The 25,113-nt window shown below is 41.3% G+C and overlaps 1 protein-coding gene across 2 annotated transcripts; it reads left to right on the forward strand.

The window, feature by feature from the left end:
- Positions 1-672: 672 nt before the first annotated feature.
- Positions 673-19,573, forward strand: LOC111957053 (cAMP-responsive element modulator). Of its 2 annotated transcripts, XM_023977774.2 has the most exons (8): positions 673-848; positions 3,992-4,112; positions 4,384-4,515; positions 5,344-5,435; positions 7,591-7,733; positions 8,246-8,422; positions 16,102-16,264; positions 16,644-19,573. In XM_023977774.2, exons 1-8 carry the CDS (start codon positions 709-711, stop codon positions 16,786-16,788), a joined length of 1,113 nt encoding a protein of 370 aa, XP_023833542.2. In that variant the 5' UTR covers positions 673-708; the 3' UTR covers positions 16,789-19,573. The 2 variants fall into 2 exon arrangements, with proteins under 2 accessions (XP_023833542.2, XP_023833543.1); XM_023977775.2 differs by lacking the exons at positions 673-848; positions 3,992-4,112; positions 4,384-4,515; ... (1 more) ...; positions 7,591-7,733; positions 8,246-8,422 and adding an exon at positions 10,156-10,410.
- The last annotated feature ends 5,540 nt before the right edge of the window (positions 19,574-25,113 follow it).

Consider the following 25,113-nt stretch of genomic DNA (forward strand, 5'->3'; position numbering starts at 1 on the left):
GAGAGAGGCTGGCCAGGACGGCACGTTCAAGAGTTTTGGAGAGAAAAGAAAGAAGGATACTGGTCTGTAGTTGTTGACATCGAGTGTAGGTTTTTTCAGAAGGGGTGCAACTCTCGCTCTCTTGAAGACGGAAGGGACGTAGCCAGCGGTCAAGGATGAGTTGATGAGCGAGGTGAGGTAAGGGAGAAGGTCTCCGGAAATGGTCTGGAGAAGAGAGGAGGGGATAGGGTCAAGCGGGCAGGTTGTTGGGCTATATATATATATATATATATATATATACCAATTCGCTATATAAATAGTAGCTTACATTTCCAATGTAGTGTTTTCTTCTCCTTTACAACCACTAGATGGCACATTTAGGTCATATTTAAATACTGTACGTTACAGGTTAGGCCTCCAAAATATGAACAAAATATACATGTCAAACTATTTAGTGTGTAACATTACTGTGCATATGGGATGGATGAGATAATTATAGAATGCTTGGTCTACTCTTTAAACGTATTTTTCACTCTGTCAGTAACCTATTGATTTTGATATACGGTATCAAAAAGGTTAAATAAGTTAATTCTAACATGTTTCTACGAGTCGTTTTGTACAGTACATTGCTGTCTAGAGTCATACAATTGTAAAGAAATTATATTTGTTGTCCTCAATCTACAGTAATGTGTAAAGCTCCTCCCATGTGTAGTTTTTTTCCCCCCTGTCATGTTCAGTTGGAGAGGACGAGCGCTTGGTCGACATTTTAGCACTGCATCATCAAGACTGACGTGGGGACTACGTGGGCAGAGGCTCGAGCCATCCACTCCTACCATAATTAGTGACGAGTCTGACTACGTAAAACTTTGGTAAGTTATTACACGGTAGACTAGTCGTGGGACTCGTTCTGAAGAAGAAAAAAAAGTAGAGACAACAAAACAGAAAGATCACGGTTTACAATGACGCATGGACAAACTTCCAATTTGTCAGTCGAATCTACAGGCTAATGACAATGTTAGCTAAAGCTAGTTGCTAGCTCTGGTTACGTGTACAATCTCCTTCCTGTGTGTTAGCCAGCTGAACTACTTTATGCAAAGACACGAATGGAACAGTTTGCTCGCTTGCTAACTAACGTTAAACTGGCATAGACAGAGTGAATTGGCTTGCCAGCCAGCGTCCGTATTACTTTTAGAAAACTAGTAACTGTATGTTACTAGCTAACGTTAGTTACATGAGAAATAACGTTAGCTATCCACCTTTCGTGCTTTTCGGTGTTAAGTCGCAGTTTCTCTCGAGCGTTTGTCTACAGCTGCATAAATTACGCTACTCCATTCGCGTTCAATTTTTGGAAAGGTTACGTTAGTTAGCCAGCTAACGAAAAAAAATCCCTGTTAATAAATGTACCCAAAGTCTATTTTGTTTAGGTGCTGAATATGGCTACAAATTAACAATTTCAGAGTGACAGCTTCGAAACTCTGGACCCTCCCATTTTGTATTCAGACAGGCATGCGGCTGTCTTTGCTACATGGGAGTTATTCCGGGGGGCACAGCTCTGACTGGGAAAAATCTTTTGGAACGGGTTATCCAACTCGGAAACCCTGGTTTCTTTATAGCGCTCCGACATGAGGATCACTGACTTCATGTTTTGAACTCTTCCCCCCCCCGAGTTCCCAGTTGACTTGAAAGCACCATTAAAAAATGGAAAGCATGAACCAAGCAAACGCAACAATCAAGTTTCACACAATGTTTAATTGAATACATTAATTTAAATTAAATCAAACGTTTGAAATGTGTTTCATGTAATGCATTGTCACTGAAGGGGTTTGTTTTGTAGTGACAGTAGGCCACTTGTAACTTAATCAAAAGCCCTCGAATTGATGGCATTTGTTCTCCAATATGCAAAGACACTAGTCATTCCTTGCATTTCTTTAAAGTGTGTCCCAGTTTAATCAATATGTTTACAGCACAGGAGGACCCTAACACAATACTTTAACTAATGGGCTCCCAAGTGGCATAGGGATCTGAGGTACTGCATCTCAGTGCAAGAAGCGTCACTACAGACCCTTGTTCGATTCCAGGCTGTATCACAACTGGCCGTGATTGGGAGTCCCATAGGGTGGTGCACAATTGACCCAGCGTCGTCTGGGTTAGGTTTTGATCGGGGTAGGCCATCATCTTAAATAAAAATTTGTTCTTAACTGACTTGCCTAGTTAAATAAAACAAATGTGCTAACAGTTATTTTACATATTCTTATTCATTCCTTTACACTTGTGTGTGTATAAGGTAGTTGTTGTGAAATTGTTAGATTACTTGTTAGATATTACTGCATGGTCGGAACTAGAAGCACAAGCATTTTGCTACACTCGCATTAACATCTGCTAACCATGTGTATGTGACCAATAAAATTTGATTTGATTTTGATGGCAGCCCAATCAACCAGCACTGTTTTTGAGTAATCAGGCAGTTGTTCCGTACAAATGACAACATTAATTGCTTTAATCTAATGATATAATATTGAAATAGTCTTAGACTTACATTTCCCAAAGGGAGCATAATTTGTTCTTATCTAATCATCTATTAGGGTGGCTTTTTGTGCACTTTTCAGCAGCCATGGCATCACCCAGGTGGGTGCTACATGTTTTGGCAATGTTCCAAACCAACTCATTACAGACTCCCATTCTTAATGATGTCTCTGCGCAAGTGAAAAGTGATTAGTGCTTTTTTGGGTTGATTCGATTACAAAAAAATCATCACGGTTTTCGGTTTAGATTTTAAAAATTATGTGGATTGAATGCTGTAACAACTCAGAATAAAACCAATTAATAAAAGTTCCATGATGGGAAAGGGGGATACCTAGTCAGTTGTACAACTGAATGCCTTCAACTGAAATGTATCTTCCGTATTTAACCCAATCCCTCTGAATCAGAGAGGTGTGGGGGGCTGCCTTCATCAACATCCACGTGTTCGGCGCCCGGGGAACAGTGGGTTAACTGAGTTGCTAAGGGGCAGAACGACAGGTTTTTACCTTGTCAGCTCGGGGATTCGATCCAACAACCTTTGTAGTGACTGTCCAATACTGCTTATCACTTATTAACCATTTTAATCACTTTAATAAAATGTTTCAGTTGTGTATATCACGTTTGTTTTATTTCATTCCAAGTCATCATCTCTATAGAGCTGCTGCCTATGAATCACTGTTTTAGTAGTTCTTCAAAGTAAATAAGGCATACTTTTATGACTGCTGAATACTAACTATCAATCACTTAGATCATGTATTTTTAAGGTAAAGATACCTTGCTTTCTATCCCTCTCGATCGCACGTTCTCTCTCCCTGTCTGCTCCACAGACTGGACAAGTAGGCGGGCGAACAATGGATTATGGTCATTGTAGTTAATTACCATGTTTTCTGCGCTCAACTATTTGGAATATTGGCCTGTTGGAAACTACAACTGTACTACATTGCACAGTTCAGGCTTGATCTGATGATCTCTAAAGAAACTGTGCACCGAGCGCACAGATTAAAAAAAAAATGGAATTAAAGTAATTGAACCTACGTTGCTCAATTAGTTGTTTAAAAACAGAAAAATAACCAACATTTCAGTTAATTGCTCAGTACGACCCTGCACTCAATTTTAGATTTGTTTTTCTACTGTCCCATTAATCCATATTTACATATTTTTGTTGTAGTTAAATTCATTTTTTTCATTCAAATATGGATTCATGGCACAGTGGATTTTTTAATTAAGTGCAGACACATAATTTAGAATGAGATTTTGATGTAATATGAGTTGGTGTGGAGTGTTTTCTTATATGCTTTATTGCTTTATAGTCAATTGCAAGTGCTCACTCAGAAAAATGTGACAACCAATTTCCTTTGTAATGATACAAAATATTTAAAATTATGGTTTGGGGGGGATCAACTACAAGCTACAGGAAGAGTCAAAATAAGGATATGTGAAAAAAAAAAGTGAACTTCCCCTTCAATTGTGCTCAATTTCCTGACATTTCCAGTCCGATGACCATGGACACAGCGGTTGCGTCATCACAGAAGGATGGAAGTGTTGATTACTCTCTGTCTGATGAAGAACCAAGTCAGAGTGAATCCAACTCACCGACTGCTGTACTTACTCAGGTAGCACCTTTTGTGTAGTGTGTGTTGTTGCCATTATCACTCATCATCACTCTTATATTCAGAGATGCATCAGGGTCTAAAGCCTGGTCCCAGATCTGTTGGTGCTCTTGCCAACTCTGTTTCTCATTGTCAAGCCAAACAACAATAAATGACAAGGAGTTGGCATGATGGCACAAACAAGCTAATTTAGACACACTGATGCTGGAGTATCCTTTTCTCAAATATTGTTAATGGGTAGTAAAACAATTCAACGTCTCTTGTTTTTCTCCAGGTTTCCGGAACAGGAGACTCCGCTGGCATGACAGTGGTGCAGTTACCTGTTGAGCAGACAGTTCAGGTCCAGGCTGTCATCCAGGCTCCTCAGGCCTCTGTCATCCAGTCACCACAGATGCAGACTGTACAGGTAGCTACTAGAGCTCCATCCCTTCCTTATACCCTCAGGTTGCGTCCCAACTTGCACCTCTTTCCCTATAGTTCACTACTTTTGAAAGTAGTGGTCTATAGGTGTCATTGGGGATGCACTCGTCTTGGCTCAATACAGTAATTCGGTAGTTCGTTTTTTCCCCATAGAACAATTCCAGAATGGTTTTGGGGACTTGTAGCTGTAGTTTGTTAACCTGAGTGCCAGTCTGTTTGTCCCATCATGCCAAATTCTTGTCATTCTTTGTCATGTCGTTGATAATGACAGCAATGGAGTTAGGAAGAGCACAGACATATCTGGGGCCAGGCTAGTAGTTTCTGATGTTGTGTATCAGTGATCCCAAGGATGTAACAAAGGGTATCTTCACATCTACAGGTGTGGGTGTTCTGGCTCTAATGCAGCACTCTCTTAATTGGCCTTGTTTGAGAAATGGGATCTGTGATTTAAGCTAATCACTTTGACCTTCATGTGCCGGATGTTGTATTGTGTCTGGCAGTCTCTTAGAAAACACGCTGTCTGCTTGCATTAGACAAATCAGCACGTCATGCTCATTTTCCTTTTTTCTGTAAATCACACTCCCCAACAAAGAATGAGTCACAAATGGCACTCTATTCCCTATAGTGCACTACCTTTGACTAGAGCCATGTGAATAGGGCAATAGGGTGTTATTTGGGACACAACCTGAGATTTATACTGTTTGGGAATGACTATTATTTTTCAGTATTCAGTAAGGTGTTTTAAAATGGAGGGAGGTGGCCCTACACAGGGACCGTGTCTATGCATTACTTTCACACCCTCTTTTTGCTCCAGATCACCTCTATAGCTGGGCTTGAAGGTGGGGAGTCGGCAGTCACAGACACACAGAAAAGAAGAGAGATTCTCTCAAGACGCCCATCTTATCGGTAGGCAGACATGAAAACATTGCAAATATAAAAATTGTATGTGTCCCAAAGGACACCTTATTTCCTATTAAGTGTATTACTTTTGTCCAGAGACCTATGGGCCCTGGTTAAAAGTAGTTCACTATAAATGGAACAGGGTGTAAGTTTATATATTTGGGGCAGCACGTAGTGTAGCGGTTAGGGGTGTTGGGCCAGTAAACAAAAGGTCACTGGTTCGAATACCCGATCCGACTAGGTAAAAAATATGTCTGTGCTCTTGAACAAGGCACTTAACCCTAATTGCTCCTGTAAGTCGCTCTGGATAAGAGCATCTGCTAAACGACAAAATTTTTATATAGAGTTAATTTGGAAAGTATTCAAACCGCTTGACTTTTTCCACATTTTGATATGTTACAGCCTTATTCTAAAATTGATTAAAAACAAAAAATATCCTCAATCCACTCACAATACCCCATAATGACAAAGTAAAAACATATTTTAGCAAATTTGAGAGAAAAAATAAATAATAATATTACATTTAAATAAGTATTCAGAACCTTTACTCAGTACTTTGATGAAGCACCTTTGGCAGCGATTACAGCCTAGAGTCTTGGGTATGATGCTACAAGCTTGGCACACCTGTTTTTGGGGTTTCTCCCATTCCCCTCTGMAGATCCTCTCAAGGTCTGTCAGGTTGGATGGGGAGCATCGCTGCACAGCTATTTTCAGGTCTCTCCAGAGATGTTTGATTGTGTTCAAGTCTAGGCTCTGGCTGGGCCACTCAAGGACATTGAGACTTGTCCCGAAGCCACTCCTGCGTTGTCTTGGCTGTGTGCTTAGGGTCATTGTCCTGTTGGAAGGTGAGGTGAACCTTCGCCCCATTTTGAGGTCCTGAGCGCTCTGGAGGAGGATCTCTCTGTACTTTGCTCCGTTCATCTTTGCCTCGATCCTGACTAGTCTCCCAGTCCATGCCGCTGAAAGAAATCCCCACAGTGTGATGCTGCCACCACCATTCTTCACCGTGTGTATGGTGCTAGGTTTCCTCCAGACGTGACACTCGGCATTCATGCCAAAGACTTGAATCTTGGTTTCATCAGACCAGAGAATCTTGTTTCTCATGTCCGAGAGTCTCCAAGCGGGCTGTCATGTGCCTTTTACTGAGGAGTGGCTTCCGTCTGGCCACTCTACCATAAAGGACTGATTGGTGCAGTGCTGCAGAGATGGTTGTCCTTCTGGAAAGGTTCTCCCGTCTCCACAGAGGAACTCTAGAGCTCTGTCAGAGTGACCATCAGATTCTTGGTCACCTCCCTGACCAAGGCCGTTCTCCCCCGATTGCTCAGTTTGGCCGGGCGGCCCAGCTCTAGGTCTTGGTAGTTCCAAACTTCTTTGATTTTAAGAATATTGGAGGCCACTGTGTTCTTGGGGACCTTCAATGCTGCAGAAATGTTTTGGTACCCTTCCCCAGATCTGTGCCTCAACACAATCCTGTCTCTGAGCTTGGTTTTTGCTCTGACATGCACTGTCAACTGTGGGACCTTATATAGACAGGTGTGTGCCTTTCTTAATCATGTCCAATCAATAGCATTTGTATTTTTTATTTATTTTTTTACTAGTCAGTTAAGAACAAATTCTTATTTACAATGATGACCTACCCCGGCCAAACCCGGACAACGCTGGGCCAATTGCGCGCCGCACTATGGGACTCCCAATCACGGCTGGATGTGATACAGCCTAGATTTGAACCAGAGACTGTAGTGACGCCTCTTGAACTTAGATGCAGTGCCTTAGACCGCTGCGCCATTCGGGAGCCACAGGTGGACTCCAAGTTGTAGAAACATCTCAAGGATGATCAATGGAAACAGGATGCACCTGAGCTCAATTTCAAGTCTCATAGCAAAGGGTCTGAATAGTTATGTAAATAAGGTATTTCTGTTTTTATTTTGAATACTTTTGCAAACATTTCTAAAGGCGTGTTTTTGCTCTGTCATTATGGGGTGTTGTGTGTATATTGCTGAGGATTTGAAAAACGGAATCAATTTTAGAATAAGGCTGTAATGTAACAAAATGTAGAGAAAGTCAAGGGGTCTGAATACTTTCCGAAGGCACTGTATAACCATTGACATTTCAAAGCAATCCAAGCAGAGTAGTTCATTACGTGCTTTCCTCTTTCCTTCAGAAAAATCCTCAATGAACTATCAACGGATTCCTCCTCAATTCCAAGAATTGAGGAGGAGAAACCTGAAGATGAGGTTCCACCCTCCAGTGTTTCTTCAGTTCAAGTTCCAACTTCAATCTATCAGACCAGCTGTGGCCAATACAGTGAGTTTCATTAGGCTCTGGTCAAAAGTGGTGCACTATACAAGGAATAGGTTGCCATAGTTGGGACGCAACTATGGTGTAAATGTTGACGTGCACTCACTATTGTGACATTTAAGTTCCATATCCACTTTGTGTTATTGATAAGAGATCTTAAACTGAGTATTCATTGTGGAGGCTAAATTCTCCATGTTACAGTAGTGCATCAATAAGCCAGTCACCCAACCTTACCATCCATACCAAGTACAGTACTTTTTTATATTTGAAGAAAACATCATCTAATAGATCGAAAGGTGCTGCTTAGAAACGGCTGATAACAGTAATGAGCTATTTGTCGCCGTGGTCAAAAATGCAGAACTGCATGCGACTTTTGTCCCTCGTTGACAAAATAAACTCCCACACCCTTTTACTTCTGCACATTGATTATTCATGTTTTGGTCAGAGACCTTTTTTAGATTCACACTAACATCCACATATACCTCTGAGTAACCCTTCTAAAAACGTGTGTCCCTCAGTTGCCATCACCCAGGGGGGAGCCATCCAGATAGCCAGCCCAGGCAGTGAGGGCCTCCAGGGTGTACAGTCGCTGGCCATGTCCAACTCTGGTACCCAGATCCTGCAGTACGCAGCCCAGGCAGGGGACTCTGGACAGCAGTTATTCTCTGTGCAAGGTGGCCAGGTGGTGATACAAGGTAAGAACGGTACTGAACCCTTTACACTCGTGGGAATTGGCTTATGTGGATACGTCTAAATTAAACTGTTTCTTACAGAGGAAATATGAAAAGCATATACATACGCATGGTAGTAATTTTAAAGGGAACAGTTTGGAGATAATGGGAACATTATTAGACCAAAGTTGAGGACACAACAGTTCACGTTACACAAGACTGAATCCAAACATTACAATGTTAATTTTATGTGCATTTTACGTTTACTGTACTTTTCACCATATTTGTTGATAACGAAATCTGAAAATACTGTGGATACATTCAGTAACATGATAAGAATATTCCTGGAACATGTTGGGTAGGTGTAACATAAGGGTTTGAGTGAGAGGACTAACTGGTGTCTCCAATGGGACACACATCTCTCCAAAGTGCACAGTTCCTAAGTCATTTCAATGTACTTTTATGACTCAAAAAAGAGTCTTCAACACTAAGGTACTTTTTTGAGCTCTCTTAGCTGTGCCGTTGAGGGACTAGAGCAAGCACACTTGTAGTTGTTTTGTTTGGTACACAGCCCTGCATCCAGCCATCACGCAATTACTGTTGTTGTTTACGCAATTTAAAAACGGTCCATTATAAATCGCCATCTGGGTCAGGTGGGCATAATTTGAAAGCTTGTTCTATTGCCAACATAACTAGCTAAGTTATAAAAATACAATATTACAGTTTGGCTTTCTCAATGCAATTCCGGGAAACAGATCATCATTTTGGTGTGCATAGAAAGGAGTCATGAGTGCATTCAGGTGTGCATTCCACAGTGAATTCTCTTCACAACAGACAAACAGGCTCATTCTGTTCAGAACAACCCAGGGTTTGACGCCATGTCATCTTGTAACTGTACATCAAACATAGTGATCATAAACATTAATACTGTACATGACATGAGTTTTATGATATGGAAATGTGAAATGCACATTTGGACTCAGTGTTTGGCTTGCTTGTATGACATCAAAGTGGTATTTATTATAATCTTCAATGTCTCATCTTCCAAAATACATAGAGCCCTTTTCATTTACAGGATTTCCCTAACTCAGACAACCCAAAATCTGCAAAACTTGCCCAATTAGCAGGAGGGATGGGGGCAACTTCTTGTCGTGTGCGGTGCTCAAGTTCAGAACGGCTGTCAGTCAAAACCCATACAGCACTGTGAAGCACAGAGCCTGAGCTCTGATGTCATACATAGTATGTTACTGTACAGCCACTGCGTTTCAATTTAGGCACTAATCAGTGCCCAAATTTGCCTTTTTCAACCCGAACACGGGTATGAGTGTAAAGGGCTACATGAACTCCAATCTCTTTATGTCCCAAATGGCATGCTGTTCCCTAAATCAGGATGTTTTTATTTTATTGTCCAGTGTTGGTGATCACGTGCCCACTGGAGCCGCTTCTTCTTGTTTTTAGCTGCAATAGCAGCTGCAATAGCCCATCCGTGACAAGGACCGACTAGTTGTCCGAGATGCTGTTCTGCACACCACTGTTGTACTGCGGCGTTATTTGTCTGTTTGTGTCACGCCTGTTAGCTTGCATGATTCTTGCCAATCTACCGTGACCTCTCTCGTCAACGAGCTGTTTGATCTCCATTGCCTAGTTGCGTCATAGGTTCTAAAAATATCCAGCTAGCCCTCCCTGCGTCTTTCCCTCCCTCCCCCCTGCCTCACTGCATTGTGTTGCTCCACTTTAGCATTTGATCCAGGAGAAGAGCAGGGGAGGGGCCTAGAGGCGGAATGTCTTATTGACTTCAGCAGGGACAGTGATGTCATTGTGATGTCAATGTCCCTAATTGTAATTTTGTGCAAAGTTGATGGGTGACCCCTCCATGTAGAGAGCAGGCAGAGCGAGACACACACAGGCAGATAGAAAGACACAGTCTGATAAAGACAGAAAAAGTGTCTGGTTCTGTGGAGCCTATGTTAGAGTAGAATATATGGCTGTTACTGGAGATGAGACTGAATCAGGTATGTAACTGTCGTTTTTAAGTTTTTCTTTTGTAAGTGTTTCTCAGACTTAGATTTTCATAGAAAATGAAATGTTGCATGCTGGCAGTAATTGAAAATGTATAGCTGCATTGTTGTACAATTCAGATAGATATCAATCTATCTGCATCGTCTATATTTCGACGGCTAAATACATCATTTTTATACATTTTGTTTTTGTGAGGAATGACTTTAATGTTGGGTTGGTTAAATATCTTTACAGAACTTTTAAGCATTGATAAAAACGTGTATGTAGTTTACCAAAGGTGCCAGTTCGCTTGGAGTCTTCAAAAGTCTTCAGAGTATTTTCTCAAGATACTGAGTGTTTTTAAGGGAACAGAGGAAACCAATAGCAAACTGAGACGTGCACTAACTGAGGGTTAATAGCTAGCTACCAAGAGGCATCTTGCCCACAGTTCTTTCTGAGACTTGAATACCTTGCAAGAGTACTGTATAATTACCATTCAACATTCCTGTAGTGAAAAGCTAGACATGACTGTTGACCGAACAAGGCGGTAAGTGTTTGGTTAGCTTGCTCAATCCGCCGGTACCGGTCTGCCTGCCCCCTGAAATGCTCAAACAGAATGCTTCTCTGGATCAGCGAGGGAGAGGGGTGGTGGATGTGTGTTGACGTCAATCCGGTTTCCTGGAAGCAGATCTGGGCAGGGAAATGAAAATGCGTCGAGTGAGACCCAGATTGACGTCAGCAGGGAGTCATGCTGTGATTAGGCTACAGACAGAACAGAGCCCTCTGAGAGCAGTGAGCACAGCGTAGGCGTTGCCAGTTTTAGTAATCCACTCAGATGACGAGAGAGAAGAGCTCACTCATGCGTTAAAACACTAGTGCAGTGGTAGCATTTGGGCTATTATCAACATCATAAATGTTACCAAAAAAGCTATTTTTTTTGTGAAAGCATAGTTGTTTTGTATAAGTGTTTGTTCTTGCCATATAGGTGCCTTCAGAAAGTATTCATACCCCTTGATTTATTCCACGTTGTTATACAGCCTGAATTCAAAATGGATTAAATAAATAAAAATTCTCACCAATCTACACACAATATCCAATGACAAAGTGAAAACATGTTTTTAGACATTTTTACAAATGTATTGAAAATGAAATACTGAAATGTCTCATTTACATAAGTATTCACACGCCTGAGTCAGTACATGTTAGAATCACCTTATCCTTTAAACAATTCTTCAAGCTCTGTAAAGTTGTTTGTTGATTTTTCCAGATGATAATCAAAATTTAAAACTGTAATTAGGCCTATCAGGAACATTCAATGTTGTCTTGGTAAGCATCTCCATTGTTTTAGGCTATTGTCCTGCTGAAAGGTGAATTTGTCTCCCAGTGTCTGTTGGAAAGCAAACTGAACCAGGTTTTCCTCTAGGATTTTTCTTGTGCTTAGCTCTATTCTGTGTCTTTTTGTCCTCCAAAAATCCCTAGTCTATGACAGCACCCATAACATGGTGCAGCCACCTCCATGCTTGAAAATATGAATCAAATCAAATTTTATTTGTTACATACACATGGTTAGCAGATGTTAATGCGAGTGTAGCGAAATGCTTGTGCTTCTAGTTCCGACAATGCAGTAATAACCAACGAGTAATCTAACCCAACAATTCCACAACTACTACCTTATACACACAAGTGTAAAGGGATAAAGAATATGTACATAAAGATATATGAATGAGTGATGGTACAGAACGGCATAAAAGTTATTTAGTCTGTCTGGGAGCAAGACATCCTGGTCGGCGACGGGGCTGGTTTTCTTTTTGTAATCCGTGATTGACTGTAGACCCTGCCACATACCTCTTGTGTCTGAGCTGTTGAATTGCGACTCTACTTTGTCTCTATACTGGCACTTAGCTTGTTTGATTGCCTTGCGGAGRGAATAGCTACACTGTTTGTATTTGGTCATGTTTCCGGTCACCTTGCCCTGGTTAAAAGCAGTGGTTCGCGCTTTCAGTTTCACGCGAATGCTGCCATCAATCCACGGTTTCTGGTTTGGGAATGTTTTAATCGTTGCTGTGGGTACGACATCGTCAATGCACTTCCTAATGAACTCGCTCACCGAATCAGCGTATTCGTCAATGTTGTTGTTGGACGCAATGCGGAACATATCCCAATCCACGTGATCGAAGCAGTCTTGAAGCGTGGATTCAGATTGGTCGGACCAGCGTTGAACAGACCTGAGCGCTGGAGCTTCTTGTTTTAGTTTCTGTTTGTAGGCTAGAAGCAACAAAATTGAGTCGTGGTCAGCTTTTCCGAAAGGRGGGCGGGGGAGGGCCTTATATGCGTCGCGGAAGTTAGAATAACAATGATCCAGGGTTTTACCAGCCCTGGTAGCACAATCGATATGCTGATAGAATTTAGGGAGTTTTGTTTTYAGATTAGCCTTGTTAAAATCCCCAGCTACGATGAATGCAGCCTCAGGGTGTGTGGTTTCCAGTTTACATAGAGTCGTAGAGTTCGTTCAGGGCCATCGATGTGTCTGCTTGGGGGGGAATATATACGGCTGTGATTATAATCGAAGAGAATTCCCTTGGTAGATAATGCGGTCGACATTTGATTGTGAGGCATTCTAAGTCAGGTGAACAGAATGACTTGAGTTCCTGTATGTTATGATCACACCACGTCTCGTTAATCATAAGCCATACCCCCCCGCCCCTCTTCTTACCAGAAAGATGTTTTTTTCTGTCGGCGCGATGCGTGAAGAAACCAGCTGGCTGCACCGACTCCGTTAGCGTCTCTCGAGTGAGCCATGTTTCCGTGAAGCAAAGAACGTTACAGTCTCTGATGTCTCTCTAGAATGCTACCCTTGCTCGGATTTCATCAACCTTGTTGTCAAGAGACTGGACATTGGCGAGTAGTATGCTAGGGAGTGGAGCGCGATGTGCCCGTCTCCRAAGCCTGACCAGAAGACYGCTTCGTTTGCCCCTTTTACGGCGTCGTTGTTTAGGGTCGCCGGCTGGGATCAGATCCATTGTACTGGGTGGAAGGCAAAACACAGGATCCGCTTCRGGAGAGTCATATTCCTGGTYGTAATGATAGTGAGTTGACGTTGCTCTTATATTCAGTAGTTCCTCCCGACTGTATGTAATGAAACCTAAGATTACCTGGGATACCAATGTAAGAAATAACACGTAAAAAAAAAAAAAATACTGCATAGTTTCCTAGGAACGCGAAGCGAGGCGGCCATCTCTATCGGCGCCGGAAGAGAGTGGTACTCTGTGTATTTTGTGTTGGATTTGCCCCAAACATAACACTTTGTATTCAGGTCAAAGTTAATTTCTTTGCCACATTTTTTGCAGTTTTACTTTAGTGCCTTGCAAACAGGATTATTGTTTTGGAATATTTTTATTCTGTACAGGCTTCCTTCTTTTCACTCGGTCATTTAGGTTAGTATTGTGGAGTAACTACAATGTTGTTAATCCATCCTCAGTTTTCACATATCTGTGTAACTGTTTTAAAGTCACCATTGGCCTCATGGTGAAATCCCTGAGTGGTTTCCTTCCTTTCCTGCAACTGAATTAGAAAGGACACCTGTCTCTTTGTAGTGACTGGGTGTATTGATACACCATCCAAAGTGTAATTAATAACTTCACCATGCTCAAAGGGATATTCGATGTCTGCTTTTTGCTATTTTTACCCATCTACCAATAGGTGCCGTTCTTTGCGAGGCATTGGAAAAACCTCCCTGGTCTTTGTGGTTGAAATTCACTGCTCGACTGAGGGACCTTATGTATGTGGAGTACAGAGATGAGGTAGTCATTAAAAAATCATGTTAAACACTATTATTGCACACAGAGTGAGTCCATGCAACTTATGTGACTTGTTAAGAACATTTTTATGCCTGAACTTATTTAGTTTTGCCATAACAAAGGGGTTGAATACTTATTGACTCAAGACATTTCAGCTTTTAGTTTTTTGCCCTTTTTCTCCCCAATTTCGTGATACCCAATTGGTCGTTACAGTCTTGTCCCATCACTGCAACCCCTAAAAAGTCAAGGGTTGTGAATACTTTCTGAAGGCACTGTAAGCATGATGATAGTTTGTGACAAACATCTTTAGTTTTTTCTCTCCTGTAGTTACTTTGCAGTTACTATTAGAAGAGATTAGAAAGGTATTTATCAAAATACCAGCGATCGGATGAGAATCTCAATTTCTAAACCGAGTAGCACATTGGAAATAAGTGTATTTTACGCTTTTATGTGTTATCCTCAGATTTAAAAAAATATATATGTATTTTGTATGTATTTTATTTTTAAAAATGTGCCAAAACAGGTCAGAAATGTACAGTACCAGTCAAGACACACCTACTCATTCCAGGGTTTTTCTTTATTTTCTACATTGTAGAATAATAGTGAAGACATCAAAACTATGAAATAACACATATGGAATGATGTAGTAACCAAAAAAGTGTACAACATATCAAAATATATTTTATATTTGAGATTCTTCAAAGTAGCCACCCTTTGCCTTGATGACTTTTGACTGGTACGGTAGATTGGGAAATAGATTAGAGGTATACAGTATAGAAAGTGAGTYGGGGAATGGGGGATCGAACCGCTCTCTAGGGGCATATGTGGTTCAGGGGCGGCAGCACTACCACTAGACTACCCCCTGGCAACCTCTGGGGTTTCTTTGTACTTTGAAATAGTTTTTTAATTAATCATCACCAAATAATGTAGGCTGCTATCAGTGAGGCTGTCTCTTCTTTCACTTTTGATGGCAGTTATCCACCCAGTAACCAGATAATGACAATTGTCTTCACATAATTGTAGTAATTAATCCCCCCCACCATCGCCTATAAAGCTAATATCCTCTCTATTCTTTAATGTCAATGTGCACGTTGATCATCTGATAAAGACAAGAACACTGGTTACATAAGCTGCTTGTTCAGAGGTTTTTTATGACATCAACCAATCAGTGAAATGGTTTTTAATTGAGTTAGGTTCTACTGTGTTGGGCAAGGTGATTGTCTATCAATCCTGGTTGTTGGTGTTAAGTCACAGGCCATTGGTTAATCTTTTTACAGAGGGGTCAAAGGTGAGGGTTCCTGGCTCTCGTCATGGATCACGCTCTGAATGCATCCCAAATGGCACCATATTCATTTTTTTATAGTGCACTACTTTTGACCGGGGCCCAGAGGGAATAGGGTGCCATTTGGGATGAATTCTCACACTCTCCCAGTCCAGATTTGACAGAACTACTCAGAACTACTCCCTAATTTGGCAGCTGTGCTGTGATCTTAAATCTGTCTGTATAAAAATAACAATTTAAATTAGGTTTGTTTTGCTTAGTTCACTTGTGTCTGTTGGAATCTGGGCTTGTCTGGTCGTTTTAATAGAAAGAGTGGTCAGTTGTTTTTTTTGCCGTTAAAAGTATTCCCATCTACTTTATTTGTATTTTGTGTTTGTCTAATTTACAGTTGCTCATCTTCTATCTATCCTGTAAATAGATAGAAGATGATGAGTAATCTTTGTGATTGAAAGACTTGAGTTAAAAAATACAGTACCTGATTTTCAACCAGCAAGCTAAATACAGGTGGTCATTACAAGTGAGAATTTGTATTCTGATGTCCTGTCTGTCTCTCTGTGCAAGGGATGAACTTGATTTAAGTAAATTACTATCAAAACTAACCCTGATGTTCTGTCTGTGTTTTCTAGCTGCCACTGGAGATATGCCAGCGTACCAGCTGCGTTCGCCCACCTCGGGCCTGCCCCAGGGCCTGGTGATGGCTGCGTCCCCAGGCTCCCTGTCCATGCACAGCCCCCCGGTGCACACTGAGGAGGTCACACGCAAGAGGGAGGTCCGCCTCATGAAGAACAGGTGAGACAGACGCAGTTGGCGTCCCAAATGGCACCCTGTTCCCTTTTATAGTGCACTACATTTGACCAGAGGCCCTGATCAAAAGTAGTACACTATAGAGAGTAGGGTGCCTTTTGGAACACAGACACAGAGTTTACTTGAATTGCTCTGAATTTGGCTAACAACTGAGAAAGGGGAATAGATTTCAAAATCATTCATACTCATCTTTCGGTTTCCTCCCTTTCCTGTAGATTTTTAAAGCACCCTTTTGATAATTGGTTAGCTATAAAGGTTGAGTGGATGTTATGTGAATCGTCTGAGGTGTATTTGTTCACTTTTGATTGGTGCTAAGTGCTGTAATTTCTCCCACTGACCATCTCTTTTCCCCTGTCTTCTCTAGGGAGGCTGCACGGGAGTGCCGCAGGAAAAAGAAAGAGTATGTCCGGTGTCTGGAGAACCGCGTGGGAGTGCTGGAAAATCAAAACAAGACCCTCATCGAGGAACTCCGAGCATTAAAGGACATTTACTGCCACAAGAACGAGTAGCTCAGGAGCTGTACTCAGCCTTGTGCCAGGAGAGAGAGATCCTACTAAAAAGGCTCATATAGTTCCGTTTACAGACTGACTGCTCTAAAAGACTGGAACAAAAACTACTTTCACTGTCTACTCCGCTTTTTCAGGCCCAGTCACTTTGATACTGCATCAGAGGTTGTCAGGCGGCCATAGGCTTGTGCTCTCCGGGCACAAGTCAAGTCTTGGTCTGGCCCAGGGCCCCTGTCTGTCCTCACTCATGCGCTTGCAAGTGAATACATAAGTGTCGCCCAGCCGCGTTTTGCTTTTGCTATTTTCAGGGAGGCAACCAATGAGAAGCCAGCCTGCAGAGGAAAAGGAAATACATGTGCTTCCTGAAGGCACACCGCTCACCAACACTGACTCACCACAGTGGAGAAGCAAAAACTAAAGACCTGCGATAGAGCCTCATTATCAGCCAGCAAGTTTGTGCAAGCAGACTCACCAGCAAGCCAACCTACCTTAGCCTAAGTGCCAGTCTGTTTATGCTATCATGCCAACTCCTTGTTTGGCTTGACAATGAAACCAATCAAGTTGGCAAGAGCACCAATAGATCTAGGATCAGGCTAAACCTACCCATCTTTACTTTTCACTGCTAGCTAGAGTTGTTCTTATATTACTATACTTCTCTTCTCACCTTGGCTGTTGTCAACATTCCTTTGTGAAATGAGATTAACCCCTTTCAGGACGAAGTGTGATGAGTAAATACACTTTCTGCATCATTGAAGTTTTGGGATGCTGTGTTTGACCATTTGAGTTAATTCAAAAATGTTTGACTTAAAAACGGTTGCATTGGACCTTTATGTCCATAGCAACTAATTCCTGGGTTACAATGAAGTACCTTTCTGTGATTGTTTTCAATTAAAGTGGTCAAAAATAAACCAAAATTTGCTTCTTAGCAAAGAGCTATATCTCAAGCAAGAATTTAGCTTGGGCTGTCTGGGAGTGGTCTGAGCTGTTATTGGCGAGTTTTGGAACGCTTTTTCTTACAGGTCTATTAACTAATTTACCGCCTGGTGATGTCACCGGGCAGACCAAAACACCATCCTACCAAAACAGGCTGAAATTACAGATGGTCTTTTCAAACAGCTCTTCCACTAAAAGGGCATTATCGTAAAAAAAATGCAATTTCACAGTATTATTCCAACCTCATAGTTTTGAAATGATTTTAAAACACAGGCAAATCTAGTTTTTGACCGCACTGGGCCTTTTAATGTGTTACTTGAATTAATGTGTAAGACCCAGTGTCAAGGATGTCAAGCATTAAACATTTTATGGCAATTTAGCTAGCTAGCTTGCTGTTGCTAGCTTATTTGTCCTGGGATATAAACATTGGGTTGTTATTTTACCTGAAATGCTGAAAGGTCCTCTTTACCTGAAAGGTCCTCTACTCTGACAATTTAATCCACAGATAAAACGGTAACCAAATTTGTTTCTCCTCATCTCTCCTCCTTCCTTCAGGCTTCTTTTTCTTATTTAGACTTCATATGGAAGTTGGAAACCAACATTACAGCATTACTACAACCGTGTGGAGTGTGGACCTCAGTTCATCTTTCAATCACCCACATGGGTATATGCTCCTAAAATCCAATGAGGAGATTTGAGAGGCAGGACTTGCAGCGCGTTGAGTGTCACAAATAGAACCACATTCTCTTTTAGCTCCCGGCTACGCAGCCGGGAGCTAAAATTTACATGACATGCCCCTCAGAGGAATTTAAATTAAATAATTATATATTTATAGCCATCTGAGGAATCTTATCTCACCAAGACCATGTTGAAATGACTACTGCTATGCTACTCTTTCAAAATGGCTACATTTTCCGTTTACTGAATGGCTCACCAATCGTTCTCCACTTTGTCTGTCTTGGAACATTACTGTGCCAGTATATTGTACACATGTTTAAAAAATATATATATCTATATATATTACAACCACAGAAAGTACTGATGAACTAATGCTTGGGTATTTTGACTGTCTTTATAAAAAATGTATGTGAATGACTTGCTAATAACAGGTAGGATGTGTCGCAAATGGCCCCCTATTCCCTTTATAGAGCACTACTTTTAACAAGTCTTATGGGCCCTGGTCAAAACTAGTGCACTAAATAAGGAATAGTGTGCCATTTGGGACATGCATAGAGTTCAGGACTGCTCTGTTTAAAGGGTATTGCTAATGAATGTCCATGAGAGCACAGACTTGACTGATGAACTAGCTTCATTTTCTTTCCTCACACCAGTTCTGCTTGCTGATTTTGCACCCTCCCGCTTGCTTTGAATTTTGAGGTAATCTTTCTTTCTGTTTACATGTATATGTCCTTTGTATGTTGTCATGCCAGTGGTTATACATTTCAGGTGAGATATCAAATAAGATGAAAAAGAAAATTGATCTCAGTAAATGTTGTTGGATAGAATTGAAGAGTATGTCAAACAGGTTAGCTCTTAACCAGTTGTACAGCGCGTGTTGATCCCTGCTATGTTTGAAATTTGTTTAAAAAAGAAAAATACTATTTCTAAATAAAATTTCCTAAAGTTCATACCAGAGTATGAATTTGCGGTGAAAATGTTTGTAAGATTCATAGTCAGAAAACTATACACTATATGGATTGAAGTCTGTTCCACACAATGCCTTTGGGCTTACCACTGCCTTTGGGCTTAGCTCTTAACCAGTTGTACAGCGCGTGTTGATCCCTGCTATGTTTGAAATTTGTTTAAAAAAAAAGAATACTATTTCTAAATAAAATTTCCTAAAGTTCATACCAGAGTATGAATTTGCAGTGAAAATGTTTGTAAGATTCATAGTCAGAAAACTATACACTATATGGATTGAAGTCTGTTCCACACAATGCCTTTGGGCTTACCACTGAAATCAGCCTGGTCTCAAAGACGTAACATAGTAAATGTAAATTGGAGACTCAAATTATTATCATACACTACATGACCTGAATTAAACTCAGCAAAAAAAGAAATGTCCTCTCACTGTCAACTGCGTTTATTTTCAGCAAACTTACCGTGTAAATATTTGTATGAACATAAGATTCAACAACTGAGACATAAACTGAACAAGTTCCACAGACATGTGACTAACAGAAATGGAATAATGTGTACTTGAACAAAGGGGGGTCAAAATCAAAGGTAACAGTCAGTATCTGGTGTGGCCACCAGCTGCATTAAGTACTGCAGTGCATCTCCTCATGGACTGCACCAGATTTGCCAGTTTTTGCTGTGAGATGTTACCCCACTCTTCCACGAAGGCACCTGCAAGTTCCCGGACATTTCTGGGGGGAATGGCCCTAGCCCTCACCCTCAGATCCAACAGGTCCCAGATGTGCTCAATGGTATTGAAATCCGGGTTCTTTGCTGGCCATGGCAGAACACTGACATTCCTGTCTTGCAGGAAATAACGCACAGAATGAGCAGTATGGCTGGTGGCATTGTCATGCTGGAGGGTCATGTCAGGATGAGCCTGCAGGAAGGGTACCTCATGAGGGAGGAGAAGGTCTTCCCTGTAACGCACAGTGTTAAGATTGCCTGCAATGACAACAAGCTCAGTCCGATGATGCTGTGACACAATGCCCCAGACCATGACGGACTCTCCACCTCCAAATCGATCCCGCTCCAGAGTACAGGCCTCGGTGTAACGCTCATTCCTTTGACGATAAACGTAAATCCGACCATCACCCCTGGTGAGACAAACCACAACTCGTCAGTGAAGAGCACTTTTTGCCAGTCCTGTCTGGTCCAGCGACAGTGGGTTTGTGCCCATAGGAGTCTACCTTACAACGAGCCCTCAGTCCAGCCTCTCTCGGCCTATTGCGGACAGTCTGAGCACTGATGGAGGGATTGTGCGTTCCTGTAACTCAGTCAGTTGTTGTTGCCATCCTGTACCTGTCCCGCAGGTGTGATGTTCGGATGTACCAATCTTGTGTAGGTGTTGTTACATGTGGTCTGCCACTGCGAGGACGATCAGCTGTCCATCCTGTCTCCCTGTAGCGCTGTCTTAGGCGTCTATCGGTACGGACATCACAATTCATTGCCCTGGACACATCTGCAGTCCTCATGCCTTCTTGCAGCATGTCTAAGGCACGTTCACGCAGATGAGCAGGAACCTTGGGCATCTTTCTTTTGGTGTTTTTCAGTCAGTAGAAAGGCCTCTTTTAGTGTCCTAAGTTTTCATAACTGTGACCTTAATTGCCTACTGTCTGTAAGCTGACCGTTCCACAGGTGCATGTTCATTGATTGTTTATGGTTCATTGAACAAGCATGGTAAACAGTGTTTAAACCCTTTACAATGAAGATCTGTTGAAGTTATTTGGATTTTTACAAATTATCTTTGAAAGACAGGGTCCTGAAAAAGGGACATTTATTATATGTTTATATGTATTGCAAATTCATAACATATTGTACAAATTGCAATTTGTAACGTATCATACGAAATGGATGGTGGACAGCCACATAAGAACATAAACCACACAAAAGTAACATATCATACCAAATGTAGGGAGACATATATACATTTACTATGTTATGTCTATCATGAGTCTAGGTTGCAGAAAAAACAAGCACAATAATGAATACAAATACTAACCCACATCTAATTTATCTTCACCTTAACTCTGTCATCACAACATTGTACAACAGAAAACAGAAGGCTGTTACACAAAACTTAAATGTTGCCTAGAGCAAATAACCTAAAACCTCATGTTCCAACATTACATTTTTTATTTAAACTTTATTTGAACAGAGAGTCATGCTGAGACAAATTCATTATGATACTCCAGGCATCAGATTGTGATCTATAATCATCAGGACTCCATATAAGAGAAGGATTTACTACCCTTGACGTCCCAAGGAATATCAGTCACTTATAGAATTATTTCACTGTCTTCTGTAAATCTAAATGACAATAACGGTGTAGTGCTTTATAGAGCAGCAATGCTGTTTATTAATAACTGGTTTATGCTCTACAAACTGCCCTCAAGTTTCATTTGTTATTTTTAAGCCTTGAATTTCTCATTTCTCTTAAAAGTGTTTTGCATTTCTCTGAAAGAGTGCAGTACACCATTCTCTCTCTGTTTCAGGACACTGCAAAGTGGATGGGTTGGTACTGTAAACAGAGGACTTGGCATGAAACCTTGAAACAATGGTGTTTTTCCTTACGGTTGTGTTTTTGTAAAGCCAATCTGTGAACATCTCTTACGTAATATGTGTTCACTTCTCTCAGAGTGTTTCGTGGTCATGTTATATGGCAAATGATTTTACTAATACTACTTACTGTACATTAGGCAGTTTGCCTGAAATGCTTAGTACATGAGGATTGCACCCGTCAGATAGGACCTATCAAAACTTAGAAGTTGAACAACTGGAGGTGGGTGTATATTTAATATTTTATTAGCAGCATTGCAACATCTCCTGAAGTTCATCCTGTTTGGTTGAAGTGGAAATTTCCACCTCGGGACAAGGCGCCATCGAGCAATTAATAATGTAGTAATACACTGGTCTAATCCTGAAGCCTCTCCCTTCGCTAATAGTTCAACACTGACATCTTGTGGACAGAGGGTGTTACTACATTTAGAAAACTAAACGTATATAAATCCGCAGATGTCACAAAGTGCTTACACAGAAACCAAGCCTAAAACAGCAAGCAATGCAGATGTAGAAGCACGGTGGCTTGGAAAAACTCACTAGAAAGGCAGGAACCTAGGAAGAAACCTAGAGAGGAGCCATGGGCTCCTGAGTGGCGCAGCGGTCTAAGGCACTGCATCTGCATCTCTGCTAGAGGCGTCACTACAGACCCTGGTTCGATTCCAGGCTGTATCACAACCAGCTGTGATTTGGAGTCCCATAGGGCGGCGCACAATTGTCCCAGCGTCGTCCGGGTTTTGGTTTAGCTGGGGTAGGCCGTCATTGTAAATAAAACAGCAGGGTCTAATAACAATAATAATAGTAATCACAGTGGTTGTTGAGGGTGCAATAGGTTAGCACCTCTGGAGTAAATGTCAGTTGGCTCTTCATAGCCGAGAATTCAGAGGATGAGACAGCAGGTGCGGTAGAGGGGAGAGAGAGAAAGTCTGCATGTTTATTCTCCATACTCCTGCTACTGCTATGGTATTCTAAAGTATATGTGATGTAAAGCCTCATCTGATCTGTCAAAGCACCACCAATTCACACCAGGAATCTGTAAACCTTTTGTGAGAATTTGATCTGTCATGTCTTTGTTTGGAATGGTGAACATGTCTGTCCTGTCCGTCCGTCTGTCTGGCATTAACAGATAAGGTCATATCATAGGCCTCCAGCCTGGCAGCAGGCCTCTTACAGTAGGCTAGTAGTTCATTTCCACTAAGGATTTACCCCAGCGTTTACCCAAAAGGCTAAAGCTTTTCTGTTTCCATCTACCTGTGTCTCACTGTGCCATGGCTCCGGCAGACCTGCCCTGACTTGCCAAGGCACTGGGTACTTGTACGCTAGCATTTACATAACAATGGCTAACTGTGAACTTTAACACCTCACAAAGCAACCGTCTTGAATGATGCAAAGGTTATTGATTCTGCTTGCCACAAGTCTTTAGTGTTACACTCCTGATGGAAACACAATAACACTAGCTTACATTAACATGAAACACTGGTGACACACTGGTGTGGGGGTAAGTCTAGATGGAAAAGCACCATAGGTGTGTGTTCTGTGGCTTACAGTCAGACAGATCCCATTCGTCACAGTCTCTTGCTCTCTCTAGAGCCCATTGCACAGTCAAAGCCATGTCTAGCCATGTCACATTGATCTTGATAACTGCCTGTCTGAACTCATTACACCACTGTACACACACACACTCTCGCTGTCTTGCGCTGAGCTAATTTGTAACCACTAACTTGATCTGGAACCTTTTCAAGCTACAACTGTGTTGCCTCTGTCATTGTGACAGCAGGAGCACCCATTTTATGTGCCATCATATGTGCCATAGTAGAGCTCCATTTACATTTTTGTTATAACTGATAAAAAACAAAGATTGTTTATTATATTGACAAGATAGTCAAGTGACCATTGTAACAATGAAAATACATGCTATCAAAGATGGAATGCAGGCAGGAGGAGGCGAGATCAGGTGGGACCATTGTAGTCAATGAGAGGGCAGATATGTGTGTGAATAACAGGCCATAGTGATAGATATAGGACTCATCTTTGTATTTTATGTAATCCGTTATGTTACCAGCAAAAATATCGGATTACAGATTATTTTTAAAAACTATATGATTACTTCGAGGATTACTTTTAAAATCAGAAAGGATGTTAACGATAAAAAATATTTGACAGTTCTCTGTTTTCTCAATGACATTCAAATCACCATTGAAAAAAGACGTACATTTAAGTTTGTTCCACCTGAGTGAGTCTGACCACAAGTCAGAGACCACTATGATGACAGACCAAATGTGTTTGATGGATCGCGGGAAAAGAGCAGAAATAGGCTTTTGTAGACTACAGTCCAACATATATCATTCAATGGTGCAACTGTCGGCATACTGTCGGCATTCAAAGATTATCCAACTGGAATAAACGCTTGGAGGTAGGATGACAGCAGTGGTGTATGGTGTAGTCTACGGCGATATGGATAGCACTTATTATTGATATCTACATAGCACATGGATGTGAATCACACTGCTGCTCTCTCATTTAGTTTTTGCGCCTTACGGCTTGTGGTTGTTGTGGATGGTTGTGCACAAATCTAAATGTGTTTTTGAACCCAATAATGGTTGAATTCAAGAAGTTTAAGCTGCCTATCAATCATTGTTTTTGAAACCAGTGGACAGCCAGTGAAAAATGTGCTCTTGCAACAGCTGCATAGTTTGGCTCCAAGCCTATGGAAGTGGGGCTTTTATTGGTCTAATAGGTCTAATGGACACATGCTTAAACTTGCACACTTTTGATAGACTTAAATCAAATTAAATAAAACTACAGATTGCCCCTTTAATCTGTAGTTTATACATTCATTTTTGGACTTATATTCATCAAGAATCAATATATTATATATAACTTATAAATGCTTCATGAGGTTAGTTCAACTGTCACACTCCATGAGAACCCAAAATATAAGCTTGTTTTACTCCAATGTTTGTAAACATTGTAAATGTAAACAAACACTTTATAGCCTCATAACATGGTTAAAACAATATGTTTTATGTCATGGATGGGCAGTGCTTGCATCCTTAGCTCTGTCTATTAATCTGAGAGTGGAAACATTTCTCAAGGCCCATCCCTCAGCTTTTTTTACCAAAACAGAGGCAGGGCACCCGTTTTGTTATTGTTTCATCT

The sequence above is a fragment of the Salvelinus sp. IW2-2015 genome, linkage group LG32 (genome assembly GCF_002910315.2).
Source record: "Salvelinus sp. IW2-2015 linkage group LG32, ASM291031v2, whole genome shotgun sequence".
In the NCBI taxonomy this organism is placed as follows: Eukaryota; Metazoa; Chordata; class Actinopteri; order Salmoniformes; family Salmonidae; genus Salvelinus; species Salvelinus sp. IW2-2015.